At 33.7% G+C, this 18,315-nt stretch overlaps 1 protein-coding gene across 3 annotated transcripts; it reads left to right on the forward strand.

The window, feature by feature from the left end:
• Positions 1 to 928: 928 nt before the first annotated feature.
• Positions 929 to 6,954, forward strand: LOC131077811 (uncharacterized). 3 transcript variants are annotated; one of them, XM_058015373.2, is made up of 14 exons: positions 930 to 1,329; positions 1,535 to 2,101; positions 2,201 to 2,264; positions 2,818 to 3,240; positions 3,348 to 3,472; positions 3,561 to 3,669; positions 3,953 to 4,098; positions 4,184 to 4,260; positions 4,343 to 4,475; positions 4,575 to 4,716; positions 4,855 to 4,921; positions 5,020 to 5,195; positions 5,260 to 6,402; positions 6,511 to 6,954. In XM_058015373.2, the coding sequence occupies exons 2-14, from the start codon at positions 1,572 to 1,574 to the stop codon at positions 6,754 to 6,756; spliced, it is 3,381 nt and encodes a 1,126-aa protein (XP_057871356.1). In that variant the 5' UTR covers positions 930 to 1,329; positions 1,535 to 1,571; the 3' UTR covers positions 6,757 to 6,954. The 3 variants fall into 3 exon arrangements, with proteins under 3 accessions (XP_057871358.1, XP_057871356.1, XP_057871357.1); XM_058015375.2 differs by having other exon boundaries at positions 929 to 2,101; positions 6,495 to 6,954; XM_058015374.2 differs by having other exon boundaries at positions 931 to 2,101; positions 4,858 to 4,921.
• The last annotated feature ends 11,361 nt before the right edge of the window (positions 6,955 to 18,315 follow it).

The raw sequence follows: 18,315 nt of genomic DNA on the forward strand, positions 1-18,315 counted from the left end.
CCAACATAGAGCCAACAAAAAAGAAAATATTCCCATACCTTTTTTCTCTTTCTCTCTGCGCGTAGTCTTGTTGCAAAGAACTGTCTGCAATGATGGTCAAATAGAGAGATGATAGAAAGTAATGAAGGCAAAAGAAATAGAGAGGAACATTCTGGATTCAACAAAGGCTAATCAATACACTGAACAACTGCACAAAATTGATGTGCATGCATTAAGCAAGAGAGGATGTTTCTAGACATTTACTGTAGCATTCATATTTTTAAATTTAATGTGGGAAGTGCATATACAGTAAAATGTACAATTATAATAGTTCTATGTATTCAATAGATATACAACTGTCAAAAAAGTATATTAGTATGCATTGAAAATACATCCTAACAAAAAATATTTTATTTAGATTTTTTTGATCTTATTGAATGAGATAAGATTTTGGTACATATTTGTGGATTTCAAAGATCATCTATCATAATCAGAATTTATTGACACTTTGGATGGTTCTAAAAAATATTGACTAAATAATTGAGGAAAATAGATTTTTTGGAATGATTGTTTCCAGAATACACCAATAAGAAAGCAGATAAATAGTATTATTTGAATTCTAAAAAAATATACAAAAATTAAAACTATAGAAATATGAATAAATTTTAAAAAATAGTTTTAAATGATTGACTGACTTCAAAAAAAAGAATGCACCAAATAGATGCATTAGTAATCTCGCCTACAAAGAGGAACTAACAATAACATGAAATCAAAAAATCAACCAATTGAATTTAAAATTTACCCACACATCCTCACAAAACATGAACATACAACCAAATTACCAAAAAATCTTATACAAACCATTAGCAGAGCTCCTCTTGACACATCCACAAAATTCTTCTACAATCTTTAGAATTGCCACGAAATAATTTAGAAGCCTCTCGAAACTTCTGGAATTTCTTTCTGTAGCCTTTAAAAAGCACGTCGAAGTCAAGAAACGCAAACTTCTGGAATTTCTTTCTGAAGCCTTTTAAAAGCACGTCGAAGTCATGAAACCCTAGGTAATATGTTATGAGTGTGTTTCGCTTTACAACAGGCTTCGCAGAAGAAGAAAATTCCCCTGCGGAAGCGTCACTGGATTGGACTTCTACGCACTTATAAATAATTTTCTGCCGCTTCAGCTATCGGTATACCAGCCTCGGGAACTAAAACTGCCTGTTTACAGTGGAAATAAAACTGCTTAGCATTTCAGAGAGCGCTTTCAGAGTATTCGCTTGCTTTGTGTTTAACGTGAGAAATTTTCAACTCCTATATTCCTTCATTAAAATTCTTCATTGCACAGCGAAACTGGTAAATTTGAGAGTAAATTTTGAAATTTGGACAATTTTTTTCAAATTTCCTTGTGTATTGGATGATTCGATTATGTTTTGAAATTGAAAACCTAAATCTTTGACTGTTACAGTCACATTATTTTTACTACTAAAATCTAAAGTTCTGAGTAATTTGCAGGCACAGCAAGTTTACATTAGACGTCTAAACTTTAAATGTTTTGCAGGCACACTGTCTTTGTATTCAAAACCTAAAGCTTTAATATGCAGAAGAATCAGGAATCCGAAAAAGAAGAATTTGTTGACAAACCGATTGCAGAAGATAAATCACTTTATTCTATGACTAAGGTCGAGGGAGACGTGAATCTAAATGACGAAAACCTTTTCGAGCTGGAGAGCACGTTTAGTAGGTTAATTTGCGAGGATGATAGCCTCGAATTCGTCTCTCTCTTTAAGTGCATTTGCAAGGCCAGGATTTCCGGGCTAATCACCGGCACCGACGGAAACGCAAAATGCAGAGATAACGAGGATAAAATGAGCCGTCTTTTGCAAAAACTTCTGCATTTGGCATGTAAGCTTGATTCTGTTGCCTGTGCACGAGCTATAGTTGAAGGTGAGATCGGTCCTTCCTTACCTGTTAACGGGCTTGATGAAAATGGTAAGACCGCGCTTCATTACGCTGCTCATTCTCATTCTCACAATTGCATAAATTTCTTACTTCGTAATCAAGCCCGCACCGACATCAAGTCCAAAGAAGGTCAAAGTCCCTTAGATATGGCTTTGCTCTCCAAAAGGTCTTTATCCACCTTGATATTTAGCTTTACAGGTTCTCGAAAGATTTATTTATTCGTGTTATTAGTTTAAATGCTTATCTAGCCAAGTTTGCAAAACAGGATGCAGGTTGACTGGTCTTTGGCTAGCGGTACAGCTGAGCTTCTCAGATTAATCGGAAATAAGGTGAAGAAATATTGTTGTTTTATGTGCCAAATTTACTGAAGTGATTTTAAAATGATTGATTTTTCAGTAATTAAGCTTTCATCCAAATCTTTTAGATAATTTTTCTCTCATTTAAACATAATCACCAATTTAAATGTCAAAAAGTTTGCTTATGTGCCAAAAGTGATGTAAAATTACTGCTAATTAGAAATCAATTTATCCTGCTGAAATGATATATTTTGTCTCGAAATTTTCTGAAATAGGTAGTTGCATCAATTTGAAGATTTAATTTTGTTTATTAATAAAGATCCGAGTTAATAATACAAGTACTAATCAAAACTTAATTTGTTGACGAATTTGTTAAATATTGTCCGCATATTTTAAATCTACTTTTAGTTTAGTTGACATATCATTTGTGCCAGTGATGATAATTTAATCAAAACTTTGTTCACGAGTTTGTTAAATATTGTCCGTGAATATGTTAAATATTATATTTAAAATCTACTTTTAGTTTAATTGACATATCATTTGTGCCAGTGATGATAATTTAATGATCTGGTTACCAAAATTTCAGGACATCGCTGCAGTCAGAATTCTTGCAGTGAACACTAAAGACATTCATCAAATAGCCTACAAAAAGGCCCTAGATGGACACATAGTTTCTTTCGCAATTCTGGTTATTGCGGCTACAAATTTGGTTCTTTCTACATTGATGCAAAATGACAATCAACCTCAAACAATCTTTGAAAGTTTGGTAAAAAATGCTGTCTCACTTTGGCAGATCGAAGCTCGGAATAGTGATAATAACAACTGTGATGATTCTGATAAGGAAAGCACGAACAGCATAACTCTTTCAAAAATTCAACAACAAAGGAAAGTGCTTCTCAGTGAAATCGAACTCCTGCTGCACTTCAGGGAAAGTGTCATAAAACCTATCAGAGACAACAAAAGATTGTCTACTAATGCTCTATTCTTGCCACTTGTTCGAGCTTCTCAGGTCGAATAATATTTTGACTTGAGCTGACCTTTGAAGAAGTCGTCACAAAAAATTCTGCACATTTTCTTGGTAAGCTGTTAGCTTACTAGTTTTATAGTTGATTGCAGACTGGAGATAAAGAATTGGTGAAATTGCTATTAAATGGAAGCGTGGATCCTAATGAGGCAGATAGCGATGGAAATACTGCCCTTCACTGGGGCCTCAAAGCTACCGCAACTAATCAAGATACAAGGTTCTTTCATTTTCATCGAATCTTTCTTAGCTAGTTATCAATTGTAATTGGTTCTGCAGAATAATTCGTGTATGAAATCTTGGACCAGGCTTATAAGTTTACTTCTTAGTCACGGAGCTTCCGTGAGCGCAAGGAACAGATTAGGTCTGACTGCCGTACACGTGGCAGCAAATTATGGTCACCTTCAAGGATTGCAGGTTTGAACCCTTGATATAGATCTTGATTTCCTATGTTTAAATATTTTTCAAATTTTCAATGCATTCACAACAATTAGAATTACGGCTTTCGACAGAGAACATACAAATTTAAAGTTCCTTTTTAATTCGATCACTATTTTCTACCTTTCCAGTGATGGGAAGTCGTTTATTACAACTCCTAAAGTTCCTTTTTAATTCGGTATTTTCTACCTTTCCAGTGATGGGAAGTCGTTTATTACAACTCCTACTTGAGCTAAATTTAAACTCTTTTTTGAGATCACAGATGCTTTTGATTCAAGATGCAGAAGCAGTTGACATGGTTACAGAAACAAAGGAGACCCCTCTGTTTTATGCAGTTAAAAATAATCATTTTGAATGTGCTATGCTTCTGATTGCTTATGGAGCCAATCGTCAAGCATTAAATCTAAGGTTATACATTTGTTTCTTATTAACTTAGTTTCCATTTATGTTTTTGGCTATACTGTAATAAGATAACCTTGAGTATACTGTGCAGGAAACAAAGGCCTGTTGATGTAGCAAAGACACAAGACATGCGAGAGATGCTAAATTCTCAATCCGTCTTTCAATTCGGTACGTAAAGTTCGATTTTATTTTATTTTATCTTATAATAAAATGGTTATTCAACAAGCATCATCATTTCCCCTTTCCATAGGTAAATTAAAGGAGTATCTGATGGCCCAGGCGTCACAAGAGACCACCAGTGAGAAATGTCTCGATAATTCTGCAAAGCCTCAATTAATTAAAGCTGGAAGCGGAAATCAGGATCGAGATCAACACGAAGACAGGTTATAGACTGTTGTTCTTAAAACAAATTTTGCTCAAATTATGTATTGCTAGCATATGTACATCAGAGAGGAATTTGACATTTGCTTGTCATTCGTCAGTTCAAAATTACCATTGTACACCAAAACAGAGATTTGCAGGTACTATGAATCTCCCAGTGGTTGTGTCAGAGGGGATAAGTGCTATTTTGCTCATGGAGAAGGAGAATTGCGACGAGTCAAGATGTTCAGAAACACTTCACAGGCTAGTTGTGGGATACCTTAAAATTTATCATATTCATAAAGATTATTGAACTTTGTTTGTTACCTTCCTTCACAATTTATATTTTTAATTCTCAACTACTCCACATAATAATAAAATTATAACACCGTGATATTCTAGCAGCGTATCCCTGAGGATTTAAACAAGAAGGTGTTTATTGGAGGCCTTTCCCCTTCAGTAGAATCTGGTCTGTTAGAAATGTTAATGTTTTGAGATAAAATAAAGTTCAGATTTGAAGTTTACAAACTAGTTGATTCTAATAATAATGGGTCTACTAACCGACAGAGGATCTGAGAGATATCTTTGAGAGTAAATTTGGACCAGTTATAGATGCAGTAGTCATCGGCAGTCAAGGTGGAGAGCACCTTCACTCCCGTGGCTTTGGCTTTGTGACATTTAAACACCAAGAGTCTGTGGCCGCTGCTGTGCGAGCACATTATATACCAATTTTTGGTAAAATGGTAAGAAATTCTATTCCTATATCACACATTATAAAGTGTCTGACTGTTGCATAAGTGTCTACAGGTGGAGATTAAAGGCGCAGTTCCCAAGTCCATGCTGGAGCCCATGAAGGGAACTAATGTTCAAGAGGATGAGATGCATAGAAATGACACAGAATTTGACGCTAGAAACCAAAGTATATCATCATCATCATCGTCACCATTGGATAGAGATCATTTGCCAGGGGATGTGCAAGAAAGCAGAGATTCGGCGCATACTAATATACCATTATTATTGCCAAACCCTGTAGAATATCCAGCCTGGGTGGAGAAATTTAAAAGGTGGCTGCCGGTATTCCTAGGAGAAGTATCAAAGCGGCTCAAGGAAAGGGAATGGTATCCCCTGTCTTCTCTCAAGGGAGATTTCAGAGCAACCTGTGGCTTGGAGCTGGACCATATTTCTCTTGGCTACATCAAGCTTAGCGACTTCATCCGTTCTATACCAGGCTTGTGCAGGATGAAAATTGTTCCTGTTGGAACGGGCCCTGCTACCCACATGGTTATTCTCCCGGCACTTTCAGTTCCAAAGCCTGAATATCCTCCAAGGCATCAACAAACTATTGGAAGTGGGAAGAATTCATTTGTGGACAAAGGACGCACGTATGCAGATGCTGCAGGACAAATCCCACAAGGAACATCGATATCTATTTCTGCCCCTCTTCAACCTACCCAATTAATTACAACTCCTGAGGCCGAGACCCGCTCAAATGCTGATTTTTCTCAGTCTGGCCCTTTGCTTTATCATCAATCAACTTCTACGGGCAAATGTCCAATCAGAACCAAAGAAGATGTTCGATACCTCACAAATCTTTTGGATGACTTCAATGTGAATGCGGATGGGACGGTTCTTACTAGCGCAAATCCAAATACACTAGTCAACGCTTACACTGTGAATCAACCTGCTGCACCCAATAATTCTTTCGCACAAGCCATGGAAAGCACGAAATTACCTGTGTGTTATAACATCATGGATATTCCTCGTTCAAATATTCAGCTTGCTCCCCCTAATCAATACAACCCACCATCGTCCTCTGAATCTGGGCAGGGACAAGGACATCCCTTCTTAAGTTTTCTACAACAGGGAGGAACTTCATTTTTCACTCCGTGGACTCAACAGAAGCCTGAGGCCCAATTATGGACATCCACTGTCAGCCCTAAATTATGGGAGGTAATAAATAAATTACTGATAACTCAACAGGCATTCTCTTATTTCTGACTTTTTGAATTGATCTTGACGTCGTAATCTTACTTCTGTTTTAGTTTTGAAATTTGACAGAAGTCGCCTCAGAGCGTTCTGTCCCCATACAGCCCAGCATACTCTTCGCCCTCAGAACTGGCTGAAAGCAGTATTGGTAATGGCAATTGCAGAGTATGTAAGGAGAGGAAGGCAATTTGGATAGCCGTGCCATGTGCTCACAAAACCCTATGCACTGATTGCCGCAATAATATTAAACTTTCTCAGAGGCCCTTGAATTGCTCTATTTGCAATCACCCTGTGGATAAGTTCATTGCTATGTACTAAAGACACAGTTTGATAGTCTTAGATTTATGTGTGTGAAAAAACCTTGATTTTTGTATATAGTGCACAAGCTTCCAAATTTTTCTAAATTTCTGTTTCTTATCCTACAAGATATTATTTTCGTTAGTAGAAATTAGCATGCTTGTAAATAGGATTTGTAGCTTGAGTTCAATTGATTTAACAAACCAATTCAGACGCTAACATGTAGCATGCTTTCTTACTTTACCAGTGTTTTTTATCTTTGTCATTTCTGTCCTTTCTATTTTTCAGTCACATTCTTTCCATTCATGACCATGATATATGAATCAAAAGGGAAATGGCCCCTTTCTGAGAGCTCTACACTGAGATTAAATTGACATTTTCAAAGCAGATTTTAATGCTAGCATATTTATATTTTAAAAAATTGATGTAAAATAATTAAAAAGATATTTTATTTTAAAAGACTTAGCCTTCATTATAATTGAAAGTATTTTTTAAATAGCTAAGATAACTATCAAGACAGTTTAAGATCAATTAGAAGCATTATTCCTAATTGTATTTAAAAAAAAAACAATCAGACATCCAACTCAAAAGAAATACAAAAAAACTTATAAAACTCGGTGTGTTATGAGAGAAGAAAACATATGCTTTATGTGTAACTAATCACAGTTCAAAAAGAAAACCAAAAATAATTTCATAAGAACAATCTTCATGATAGAAAATGAAATTGGAATTGCATTAATTTGAAATCCATGTGCATGGCAAATAGTAAATGTCTAAGTAGAGATGGAATAGAAACGAAAGAGTATATACAAATATCTTTCATTATTAGAACGCATATTTGATAGGTAAGGGAACACAATATGTACAATTCTTCATGTCAATTTGAATAGATCATGAGACGATTCTTCTGTCAATTCACAATGAAGTTAATGATGATAGCAATTTACTATACCTAGTGCACATAAAAGAAACCATAATGGTGGTAATTGAAAGAATTTTTTTTTGTTGGAAGGATAAGCAAACTGCAAGGTATCCCATAATTGTATTTAAGGGATCCATTGGCATATCAATGTGATGTCATTTGTGATTTCTAGGAAGTTGGTTTCCAAAGTTTTCTCTCATTCTATAGAATAGCCTAACAATTTCTACAACTAATTGAAGACAAACGTACTACTTTTAAAGTTATACATGAAAGAATGAAAAATTGAATTCATTGCATGACCTTTTTGACAATACCAATATATCACAAGGATATTTTGTGTACATTGTCATCTCTGAAATAGAAACTTGGAAAAAGTTTGAGTTGATTTTTATTATTTTTTTAATGAGATCTTCTCTTCTAATAACATAATTGTTCTCCACCACTGTCTCTACCTTTTAAATATAAGTGAAAGTTTGCTTAAAACCCACCATAACTGAATTAAATTAGTAGAAATCATAAAATTGGTAAAATGTATCTTGTTTTTGTAAAACCAAATCATCATTATTTTTCTTCGAAATTTCAATTACTCAATCCATCTATTACTATTCAAACCATTCAAGATAGTCAAACATTATGAATGGAAGTAAATATAAGGATATGATAATAATAGATTGGGAAAGAAATAATAAAGGAAGTGGATAGCAGTTTCATTTTCTTTGAACTTCGCCTTAAGTCCACCCACTTGATCTTGGTAAAGAAGGGTGAGGACATCGTTATTCTTGTGCTTGCCAAAGCTAGTATAGGGGTACAAGCCTCAATTTCATCATTTATTATTTGAACACTTCATTTTTTTGACAGAAAGGTGTTGTGAAGGATCAAAGAATCCTTTGTTTATGTTTTGTTTTGTAATAAGGTCCTAATTGTTCATTTTGTAAGGCCTAGTGGCCTAGGGTGCATTATAAACCCTATGGTCAACTGTGGTCAAAGGGACTTAGGATGAGTAGAATTAGGGAGTCAAGGTTTTTTTGGTCTATTTAGATCCATTTCAATGTGTTTAGGTCCCTAGGTTGATAATAAAACTAGTTTGAATGGCAAAATGCAAAAATTGTCAAAAATTGACAAAGTTGTCAATTTGTAAAGCAACTTTTCAAAAAGTTGTTGTAATTGGTTTCCCAATGTTCCTAACCATCTAAAATCAGTTTGAAAATTTTGGAAAAACTATAAAATGTCTCAACAAACTCATGTGGGGGTTATTGTGGGTGGAATTTGTAAACTTGATATTTGAAATCAATAAAAAACTGCATTTTTCCATAAAATTTGTTGTTCTTTCGGTTGGTACAGAATTTCACGACCTCCAAACTGAAAAATTATTTCATGGGGAGTTAGAGGGGTAAAATACCTTTCTTTTGAATCCAACCAGAGGTCTGGAGGTGGAGTATTGAGATAAAAAAGTTGTAACAGATCCAAACAACCCGTGAAAGTGCCTTTTCCTAGGGCTTCAACTTCAATTTCCCATTTCTTCCAAATTCACCATGGGAAAATTCTAAAACTTGGTGAAATGGAGGATTTGGGAGTTTAATTTAAGATTCAAAAGGTTTAAAAAATGGAGGAAGCAGTTTGGGTAATATTTTGGTGAATTTGGCCAGGCATCTCCATGTGACTGGCTATGGGAATTGAACAAAATTCATGAACAATCCCCATAAATTTAGTTTTAATGCAAATCAAAATCTATAACTTGGTATTTGGTGATGATTTGGATACCCCAAGGTGATCCAATAGTTAATTTGTTGGAGTTGCAGGTTTGGAGGGTAGTTCCTTTGTTAAGTGCTTAAACTAGCCCTTATTAGCCTAGATGAGGGTTTATTAGAAATGGTACTTGCAAGAGGTTCCATAAATTTTCCTTTGGTAGAAAGTGCTTCCCTAGGTTGGTGTTCAATAAAATCAAACAATATTGGCCTTTCCTTTAGATTTTTTGGGTGGGAAGCCAAAAAGTGAGTTTTGAAGGCTAATAGGTCTAAGGAGCCAATTTGCACTTTGTGACTTTTGGGACTTGAACAACCAAATCAGAGGGTTTTTCAGCATCATTTGAGATTGTAGGAACCTATAAAACCTATCTTGAGCCTTTGTTGTCCTATAGAACCACAATTTGAGCCATTTTGAGCACTTTTGCCTGTGGGGTTTGAAACCAAATATTGATAACCTTGCACACTGTCCCATTGTGGGGTTATGAAGATGAAATTAGGTGACTTGGGATGTTGAATTGATTCTCATAAAGGTTTGAGGCTTGGTTGGAGTGAATCCTTGAATGGAGGGTTTTGTTGCTTGGTTGAGCAAGTGAGCAACTTGGAGCATTTTCAAGTTGTTTGAACCATACCTCTACATCAAAAGCCTAGTTCCAATTCCGAAAGGTGGGCACTCCAAGTAAGAATTAAGTTGCGCATTTCTTATATCTTCTTAAAAATATTCATTTAGGTAGTTGCTAGGTAAGCCAAGAGATCTGTGCTACTAATTCTAGCAACCTAGATGGTGACTCTATTGTAGCATCTATTTAGGCCAGGAATGCTTCTCTACAATAACTTCCCATGAAACAAAAAACAATTATAAAGAAGTCAAATTATGCAGAACTAGAAAAAAAATTGAGATTCACTTTTATAGAACTCAATTAAAGAGCAATTGAAACTTCTTTAATTTCTCTTTTCAAGACTCCTTTACTATTATTTCCTTGAAACTTATAGAGTATGATAGACATGCATGCAAGAATATAGTGTTAGAAGAAAGTAATTTCTCCCACTAGTCAATTTTAACAAAATTGTTGTTAGATTATTACATGTCAAGAGTAGTAGTTTGCATTCCCACATTTTCTCTAACTATGAAGTCAACATTAAATAAAATGTTGTTAAGAATTTCTCATGTTGAAACTATTAAGCTAGCACTCATATTTTCTAAAACTCTACTAGTAGTTAAGTTTGTTTTACATATTTGTTAATGATATGGTGCATTGTTTCTCCACATATGCAAAAAAAATTGTTGAGTTAGAGAGTTTGTTTGGTTTCTTATCTCTAGCCTAAAAGGTGTGAAATCCTCTATAAAAGAGGTGACTATTGTATATGAGTTAATCAACCAATAAAATCTATTTCTATCAATTATAGCAATTGTTCTCTTTTCCCTTTCAAATTGGTATCAAAGCCAATTATCAAGGAGTACATTTTAAAAGTTTGGTGCAATCAAGGGAGGTTGAGACTATAGTCTCGACAACCCTAAAATCCTCCAAGTCGTGTAAGTCAGTAGTATGTGTTTCATCTTCATGTGATGCAAATTAAGGAGATCGTTGTTCTTTGTTTTTGCAATTGTGTTAAGGTCTGTAGGAAGACAATAAGAAGAATAGCATATCACTATATTTTTCAGAGCTAGAAGAATTTGGTGAAGTGTAAGCCAAAGTTGCAGTAAAATGTCGATGTTTATAAAATAAATTCTTGATTAAGGAAGCTTCTGAAGAAGACGAAGTAGCCTCTGATAGTAGGCCAAGAGTTTAGTGTGCACAATCGTTGGAAGATAAAAATGTTATTGAAGAAGCCTAATCTAAAATAGGATATCATAGTTGATTTCAAACGAGATGTGAAAGTTAGCCCAGAAATTAGAGTCAATGTTTGAAAGGCATAGATTGTAAGAAGTCTCGGATGAAGACCACAAGATTTGATATTTGAGAAAAGTTGTATTAAGTTGATTGTAGAACTATTTTCTTATTTCTCTAACTCAACAGACTTTTGTAGATTAAAGTCACACATGTAAAGAAATCTATTGAGTTATGGTGCATTTGGTAATTTGGAAGAATTAAAGTCACCCTAGCAATAGTTAAGTCAAACGGTGGTTGTAGATGAGTTTTTTTTATCAAATATAGAAGTTCAAGAAGAAGTCATTGAGCTTCTTAGTTTAAATGTTGGATGCCTCATATGCAAGGGGTCACAATACAAGAATATTTGGAGAAGAGAAGTCACACAAGGTAGATGAAGCTACAATTTCAGAAGTTTGAGTGAAGCTATCAAAAGTTGAAGAGATATCATTAGCAAATGATTAAATAAATGAAGGGGAGAAAAACAATATTGTCAGCCTACAAATCATAGGTCATTGATGCAAATAAATAAAAAAGGTCTGAAGAGCACTAGTTGAGAATTTGAAGAAATTGTTGCAGCAATTGAAGAGTTTGATGTTGAAGAAATTGGAGCACACTAAGAAAGAAAATGAAAAGATGAAGAGTGTATTTGAAAATAAAACAAAATATATCACAACCACCAAGAGATAGGAGATTGTGTAATGAGGAAGTTGCTCCAGTTGTAGTTGTTCAAGTAGTAAAGAAAGATTTCAGTTTAACGTCTAGAGACAAGGAGTCAAAGACATAAGTCACTAAAGAAGAAGATCATGGCTAGTAAAAAGCCATCAGGAAAAGTAAGATCAAAACAATCTAGGGAGATCAAGAGAAGCCCTAACATTTGGAGAACTTTGAGTATCTACGAGAAAATCTAGAAATGATGGATGTTGAAACTATTAATGGTAGAAATTAAAGGGGAGTGTTAGAAGAAAGCAATTTCTCCCACCAATCACTTTAACGAAATTGTTGTTAGACTATTATGTGTCAAGACTAGTAGTTTACATTCCCACGTCTTCTTCGTGTATATAGTCATTTTTATATAAATTGATACTAATAATTTCACTCATGTTGAAACTATTAAACCAACACTCACATTTCCTAAAACTCTGCTCTCATTTATATTTGTTTTACATATTTGCTAATGATATGATGGATTGTGTCTCCATGTATGCAAAAAATCTATTGAGTTAGGAAGTTTGTTTAGTTTTTTATTTCTACCATAGAAGGTGTGAAATCCTCTGTAAAAGAGGTGACTTTTGTATATGAATTAATCAGTCAATAAAACATGTTTCTATCTATTGTAGCAACTGTGTTAATTTTGGTTCTCTCTGCCCTATTATTTAGTGTCTTTGTAAACGTGCATACATCAAGCTTCTTCTTTTCAATACCCCTTTACTATTGTTTCCCTGCTCTTTTCATGGCATTCCCTTTGAAATTCCAAGATTATTCAAATCTGCAACATAAAGACTTAGATGTATCTTGCAGATATAAAGACCATATTATAGACATTCATAGAGAGCATCAAGTAATTATATAAAGCATATTATGATTTTTTTCAGGTCAATTTGTATATGGTCAATAAAAACCAACAAACTGAGCTTCTTTGCAACACTTCAGATATAATGTAAAAACAAGAAGCATTTTTTTCTTGAATACCTCATAGTAATCCAATATTCACTTTATATGATTTTTTAAAGAGAATATTTTCATTAACCAAAACATTTTTTGTAATTAAAAGTATATAATTTTGAATGGCTACCTTTAGCTTCTATTAAACTAATGTATTAGAATCAATTATATATTCTTAAACAACTATTGCAAAAAAAATTAGTCTTCAACTATCAATGGCAGGGAACCATGCTCACAATAGCTAATTTAGTATTCCACTACTTTGTCAGTTAATTTCTACTCCTAACAATTTGGACAACAATGGCTTGAGGGGACATGTGTCAATTTAATTTTTCTATCAATTTATGTACACAAATATGTAAAACTCTTGCTGCAACTAAATACACCTCTCGATATAATAAATAAGAGTTGCAGAGCAGTGAAGTTCCTGCCAAAAGAGTGGCAGAACAATTTTGTTTTTGTTTGATTGAGGGTTTTGCTAGATGTTATAGTTGCCAGTGGCTTGGTAGACATGTATGCAAAACATAGACCACACAATGACTAAATTGTAAAGATGTAGAGTTATAGAACAGAAACAAATTATAATGCAAATATAATACTCGATTTCATAATACAAATATAATACTTGATTCCAATTAATGCATTCCTTTTGGAAGGAGTACAAAAATGACTCCTTGAAATAGGACCAATTTATAAAAGTGCACTATGTATTGAATAATCTTGAATGGATGTACAATATCCTCTATTTTAAACAATATCTTGATTCTAGTATATACAATTGATAACAACTATTTGTTGGCCATATCCAGTACCTTAAAAAGGTACATGAGATGCAGTCAACTATAGATGTGTCCAAAACAAAGAATCTTCTCCCACTAGTTCTTTTGAAGAATAAGCACGATGACAAAAATTTAAGGAATCAAGGCATCTACAAAATTTATGTGAAAAGAATTCATAATAGCTTCAAATTTAATTATAGTTTTTAAGAAATAAACATGTTGTAACATAGTATAGAAAACAATGAAAGAAGCAATTTCAAATAAAAAGAATAACTATGACTTACTATATAAAGTACAAAGTAGTCCTTCAAGTGTTTGTTGCTGAAATACCAAACCTTGATGTCAACATCTGGATCAAAACTTGACCTGTAGATGCTACACAGGCAGAAAAGTAATTTTAATCTTATAGTTTCCATATTAAGTAGAAAAAAAGGCCTTGAAAATTGAATTTCATTTCTATTTGAGATATATCAGTAAAAAGGGAGGGTATAATACACCAAAGAATCATTAATTGTTTGGGGAATTAATCAGCAAAACAAAAGTATAATATTTTTTGAAAAAATTGAGAAAAAATCAGATTTACAAAAAACCATAAAAAATTGTAGAAAAATAATCCAAAACTACTTTTTTTTTTTTAATATTTAAGGGTATTTCCATATTATAGAGATAGTGTAGGCAAATAAAATAGACACTTCAACAAATGAATTGTAGACAATAAATTTGTGTTGTTTATATTCATATTGTTGATTTTACTACACAAAACATACCACAACATAAATAATATATTGATGGTGATAGATGTCAAAATGTCAATTATAAAAGTAAAAAATATAAAAAGTTGAATAATGATTTTATGGTATTTGGTGAAAAAATAAGCAGGTGCCCTCGACTTGCAACCAAAATGCCAACACCCCTCCCTGTCACAAGGTTTGAATTCAAATTTGTGTTTGGTGATAATAAGATTCGAATAAAATTCGACAAGGCAAAAAATTCGTGATTAAATTTACCTATATAAATTTTAATTTTTTAAATATAAGTAATAAAAAAATTATATTAAATTTGAATACAAAATGATAAATTAAAAAATATTTTAATATAAATGTATTAAAAAACTAATATTTAAATAAATACTATAATATATATAATAAATGTATTAAATTTTATATGTTAACTAATTATAAGTAAAATTATAATTTAAATATTTTAAACTACTAAATTTAATACATAATAAATCCATAAAAATATAACAACTGAATACATTATTTATAAGTATATTTAAAATTTTAATATAAATATTATTAATAATAAAAAATAAATAATAAATACATGGAATTAAAGTTCATATATCAAATACTAAATATATTACAATTAAAAAACTAATTTAATATTTAAAAATATTTAATTTAAATATTTTTTTAAAAAATAAAAAAATGAATTGACATTGTTTTAAAAAAACAGACTCTTGTCTACTCTATATTTTCTTTATGTTTGCACTATATTTCCGTCGTTTTGGCATCGTTTAGGGTTTTTTGTTTTTTTCTATGTTTTTTTCGCGTTTAAATCGCATTTTTTCACTTTTTTTAAAGATTTTTTTTGAAAAATCGTTGACCCAAGGTTGACTGATAAAATCCAATTTTTGGGGTAAAAAATCGGTTTTGCTTCTTTGTAATATACTATCTGCAACCATGGCACCTGTTAATACTAGTATCATAGCTGAATCTTTATATTTCATAGCAAAGTCTTAGAACAAATTAAGAGGCATAAAGTGTTTAACAATGTAATGAGAATAATAGGGAATGAGCAAACAAATGAGTGAAGCCATGCCTACAATTATCTCTTACATTTATGTCAAAGCAGAGCATATAGTAGATGACTGCAAGCCTGACATGTACATATTAAACAGTCTAGAAACCTTCAAAACCATTATAATTGTCTAGATCTGATTTCTAGAATTTGAATAAGTTGCCATCATAAACACCTTTGATGGTCGTTTTCTCCAAGAATCCCTTTTCATCCTTGGCCAAGTCACAAAGAGTCCCTATTCTACCTTGACTAGAATCTTGCAAAGTCTACACCCACAAACTTCGCAAACCCATTTTCACATTTCCTAAGAAAAAGAATTGCGACAATGAAGAGGAAGATTGAACACATTCCAAACATGATTGTGATTGGGAAGACATTGAACTTACAAAAAAGAAGAAATGGTTCCAAGTAACTCACATCTAAGTGAAACAAATGATTCATGCCAAGACAAAGATTTAAATTGCAAAAACATATTAATCCTAAGTTAGTACTAGCAAAAAAAGTTCATAATTGTGCTTTGAGCCTCTTCAGGAATATATTGTGATTGTATTTTCATTATTGAGGGCAAGAACATCCGCACACAAGCCTCAAATATGCAAAATCCAAGAAGTTGGACATCGTGTTGTTGTAATACTTCCACCCTTTTTTGTGCTAGCCTCCAAGAAAAATTGTTAAAAATAGGCAATGAAAAAAGCTTGGATATCCAAGATGCTCATGTACAATCAAAAACCAAGAAGACACAAGAGGCAGTTTAGAAATGACATACACTTGTTGTAACATGAAGGAGTAATATTGCAGTAGAGACAACAAATACAATGTATATGTAGCTTTCCACCTTGAGTGTTGGGTGAGCCAGAATTTTAGAGGTCGGGGAGCTTTCCATTATTGAAGCCAACATAAATGTTGTAAATATGAACCCATGAGGAATATCCTGTTCATTTGGACTCAAAGCAGGTATCCAAAGTAACACAAATGTGTGCATTGAACCTTCAAATAATGATTGTATATACTAGTACATTTGGCCCCAAATTTTGACGGCAGTTTGTCGGGATTCTAACTATAATTTGTTGGACTACCGACGAGCAACGCCGTCGAAAACTTGTAGTCGGACATTTTCGACGAAGCCGAAGACTCTTTCAACGACGACCATGACTGTGCTTATCCGTCGGTAAAACTTGACAAGTCATCAGAATTTCGACGCCTTGCAAGTAATGTTTTGACGACTCAGGTGTCGGAATAAATTGGAATTCCAACGGCCCCTCATTGCTTAGTCGTCGGTAAAACTTGATATGTCATCGAAATTCCAACGGCAACCAAGGCATCCGCACCGACGAGGATTTTGTATGTGCGACAGTTCGGGCATCTGAATTCAGACGGCCCCGTCACTGTTTAGCCATCGAAATTTTGATGGCAACGAGTGCATCTGCACCAACGAGGATGTTGTATGTGCGACAGTTCAGGTGCCTGAACTCAGATGACCTCGTCACTATTTAGCCATCAGAATTTTGATGGAAACGAGGGCATCTGCACTGATGACGATGTTGTATGTGCGATGGTCTGGGTGTTGGAATCAAATTGGGTGGGCGTTGAAATTCCAACACCCCTTGAATGCTTCCCCATCGGCAAAACTCGATAAGTCATCAGAATAAATTGGGTGGGCATCAGAATTCTGATGCCCCCTCACTGCTTAGTTGTCGACAAAACTTGATAAGTTGTTGGAATAAATTGGCTGGGTGTCAGAATTCTAACGCTCCCTCACTACTTATCCGAGGAGGATGCTGTCGAACATATATCATCCTCGTCAAATGCTTGGTGGATGGAAAGGTTTGCACTTATTAACCAATACGATAATACCAAAGATTCATTATTTTGTATCAACCAACCAAGTGATGGTTCATGCGTTGCATGCTTGGTGGATGGAAACATTTGAACTGATTGACCAATATGATAATACTAAAGATTCATTATTTTGTATCAACCAACCAAACGACAATAAAAACAATTTGACAATATAATCTTTCGACTCGAAGACCAACCTAAAAAAACCATGTATGATTGAAGAATTGTGTCCCATGTTAAGCTCTTCAATCCCATCAATAGCCACCCATAGGTGGCATACCATAAACTGGCATGGGAGGCATTCCCATCCCACTCATACCTGGCTGAAAGCAATACTTGGTTGAAAGAAACCTCCCATACCCACTCCCATGCTAGGCATTGGCAAAGCAAAGGGGAAGAAGCTAAGCATACATATTTTGTAAACAAAATAGGCACATCTTTATTTCTGCAGAAGATTTAAAATATTTATTAAAGAGAAACTTAAAATATTCACAGAATCATCAAAGTATATTAAGAACCTGAAGTAGGTATGGAAACATAGTCAATCATATTATTCATCCAGGCAAGTTCCAAAGCCACATCTGGTCTGATCAAGTCATAGCATATGAACAAGCATGGCGCAAAGCATTCTTTCTTGCCCTACAGTTCCAAATGCAAAAGTAAGCCCCATTTCAATGCCCCAATCCAAAATGAAAATTCAAAATATAATTTATCCTATGAGAGAGAACAACCAACTATATGTTTTACAAATTGTATACCTATTCCACAAAATACACCAGCAATTCCTCTACAAGTTCACGGTCACCCGATTGAGAACTAGTTTCCATTGCATCCTTGTAAAGATTATCCTTTTTAGAGAGTGAAATATGTTAGAACATAATTTTTCTATAATTTCCTTAATTGTGCTCTTAAAAATGCTATTTTCTATAATTTCCTTAATTATGCTCTTAAAATGCTACTGG

The sequence above is a fragment of the Cryptomeria japonica genome, chromosome 10, assembly GCF_030272615.1.
Source record: "Cryptomeria japonica chromosome 10, Sugi_1.0, whole genome shotgun sequence".
Taxonomy (NCBI): Eukaryota; Viridiplantae; Streptophyta; class Pinopsida; order Cupressales; family Cupressaceae; genus Cryptomeria; species Cryptomeria japonica.